Genomic DNA, 2,549 nt, shown 5'->3' with positions numbered 1-2,549 from the left:
AACTTTTAAAAACACCAGTATAGGCTCAGAAGGCCCTGATGGTAAAAAACTACATTTCCGCAAAATGATGTCACTTCCGGTTTCGGGCAGGTCATGGCGGACATGCGATAGTTCACGCTGATGGACGTAGGAAGTGTTACAAACAGCTGATCGGATCGGCAAAGCGTGTTTCTGGAATATTATGTTTTTGTTGCTGCAAGTGCTTTTTATGCAGTTTTTGCAAAGCTATATGTGGAAGGAAACCGTGACCTAGGTACGGTGTACATTTTAGGACATCGTCAGGTCTCAAGAAAAAAGTTGTCAGGTATCAGACAAAAAATTGTCAGGTCTCAGTTCTCAAGAAAAAACATTGGACATTGGAATGCCCAGTGCAGTAGCAAATCGCTCGTGCTTCACTGCACAAGCTGGACCCACAGAGTCTGCTAAGGTTTGTCACTGCCATATTACATATGATATTTATATAAACCCATTTAGAGTGAGGTCCATGTAAATTTACCATTCTCTATTTGTTTATCTTCTGACAGCGTAAGATTACAAGTGTGCTCCAAAGCTTCCTTTGCCTGTTAGACGTGGGAATGCTGCAGACCATCAGGGAGTGTACGGTCCATCAAGCCCACAGAACAGAGCCGGACTGGAATTTGTCAGTTCATGAACTGATGGCATTCATTTCAATCCTGTTTGTAAGAGCAATCATGTGTCCTGTTGGTGCCATTGTGGATTGCTGGTCAGAAAGATTTCTGGTGCCAGTAATCAAAGAGACAATGCCCCGAGATAGATTCATTTCAATTATGCAACACCTTCGATTTGATGACAAGGACACGCGGGCAGAACGGGTGAAAACAGATAAATTTGCGGTGATCTCCGACATCTGGACACGCTTCAACAAGAACTGTGCTAAGAGTTTCACTCCAGGAGAACACATGACCATAGATGAACAGCTGTTCCCTACCAAGGTTCGTTGTCCATTCACACAGTATATCGCAACCAAGCCAGACAAATTTGGGATCAAGTTCTGGATGGCCACGGACTTGGACACCAAATATGTCTGCAGTGCATCTCCTTACTTGGGAAAAGACCCCAGTCGTCAGAAGGGAGAGAGGCTGGCAGAGAACGTGGTCATGAAACTGATGGAGCCGTTTTTGGATGATGGGAGAAACGTCACAACAGACAATTTCTTTACTTCACTGTCACTGTCGCACAGACTGCTGCAGCGCAAAACGCCGTTATGGGGCACGGTGAATAAAGTCTGGCGTGAACTTACTCAACTTGTGCGGATGTATTCCATAAGAGCAGCAACATGCAGGTGGTCAGTAGCGGTTTTCTACAATATGCTGGACCTGTTGGCGGTGAATGCCTACATTTTGTACAAGGCATGTACAGGGTGGACAGGCAAAAGAAGATTGTTTCTGAGTCTTCTAGCTCAGGAACTTCGTTGCCGATTCATGTAGCACAAGGAAATATTAGCACAGACGCAGGCTGCTGAAGCTGCTGCAGCTGCTGTGCCAGGGACTGTAAAGACAACGCAGTGCCAGTGGAATTTACGCAAATTTGCGCAGGGCTAGTAAATCTAGTAGTAGGGACTCGCACCAGGGGGAAAAAAAGGCTCAGTAATTCTAGTGTTAAGGTGTGAAACAGCTGTGTACTGCCTTTTGTTCCTGGAGAAGGTATTTAACTGAGAGCCATGCTAGGCTCAGGGAGACTCTGCTGACCGTCTGTCCCGCGGTCATGCAGGGACTTCATCAAGCTTGGTTGTCTGTTCTTTGTGTGTTTGATTAAAGAATGTGCGTAGTCTTTGTACTAAGAATTCTGTTTTTTTAATCAATTATCTCATTTAATTCTGGTTTTGTTTTGCGTATTTTGTTCAATGTTTCCTGATCTTAGTGGGACACATAGGCTTCTTCTAGGGATTTGATGGTTTTTTCTAATTCCTGAATATTTTTGTCTTTCATTCAGTTGCAACTCTATTTAATTTCTGTGCTTCTTCATTGCTGATTGAGTTGTAAGGGTTTCCAAGTTGCTGGTAAACTTTTCTCAGCTTCAAACATGGCCAAATAATCATGTAATCCTGGTAAACTAACACTGGAGGAGTACAGTAGTACCGAGCTCCAACACTAAAAGTTAGGGTTGTTATATATCGGATGATGATATAAAAACAACTATCATTTCATATTACACTATCGATTGTTTCATGGTGTCGCAAAATAAACTGTATCTTATTTATATAAGCTATATTTTTCATCGTTTTGATGGTCACTGTAGTGGCGATATTAATTCCTTAAAGTTTCTCTCTTTCACTTACAGGTATATTTAAAATAACCACATTATTGGCAGACAAGCAACTCTTTTCATGCGTACTTTCGTTAGCAACAACGATGGTAAATCCATTGTGTTTTTCCACTGTCCGCTTGTTTATTTTCCACATAAACCTTTCACAATAAAGCTCAAGATACTGTTAAGACTTTTCAAAATAAATTGAAATAATATACATTATTCTCACACATCAAATTTCAGAATATACATCAAACAAATTACTTCAAATACAAACATGA

General features: G+C 41.5%; 1 protein-coding gene across 1 annotated transcript; it reads left to right on the top strand.

The window, feature by feature from the left end:
- The first annotated feature begins 289 nt into the window (after nucleotides 1–289).
- On the top strand, nucleotides 290–1,774 carry LOC121814407 (piggyBac transposable element-derived protein 3-like). The gene is made up of 2 exons (XM_042220144.1): nucleotides 290–427; nucleotides 525–1,774. Exons 1-2 carry the CDS (start codon nucleotides 362–364, stop codon nucleotides 1,446–1,448), a joined length of 990 nt encoding a protein of 329 aa, XP_042076078.1. The 5' UTR covers nucleotides 290–361; the 3' UTR covers nucleotides 1,449–1,774.
- Nucleotides 1,775–2,549: the final 775 nt, after the last annotated feature.

Source organism: Haplochromis burtoni, unplaced genomic scaffold, assembly GCF_018398535.1.
Source record: "Haplochromis burtoni strain Fernald_Lab_line unplaced genomic scaffold, NCSU_Asbu1 Contig_44, whole genome shotgun sequence".
NCBI lineage: Eukaryota > Metazoa > Chordata > Actinopteri > Cichliformes > Cichlidae > Haplochromis > Haplochromis burtoni.
The sequence above is the reverse complement of the archived record's forward strand: the minus strand, read 5'-3'. Positions and strand labels throughout refer to the sequence as shown.

Coding starts and splice junctions, on each gene's coding strand:
- LOC121814407 (XM_042220144.1), top strand. CDS start 362: ATGCCCAGTGCAGTAGCAAATCGCTCGTGCTTCACTGCACAAGCTGGA. Junction 428..524: donor GACCCACAGAGTCTGCTAAG/GTTTGTCACTGC, acceptor ATCTTCTGACAG/CGTAAGATTACAAGTGTGCT.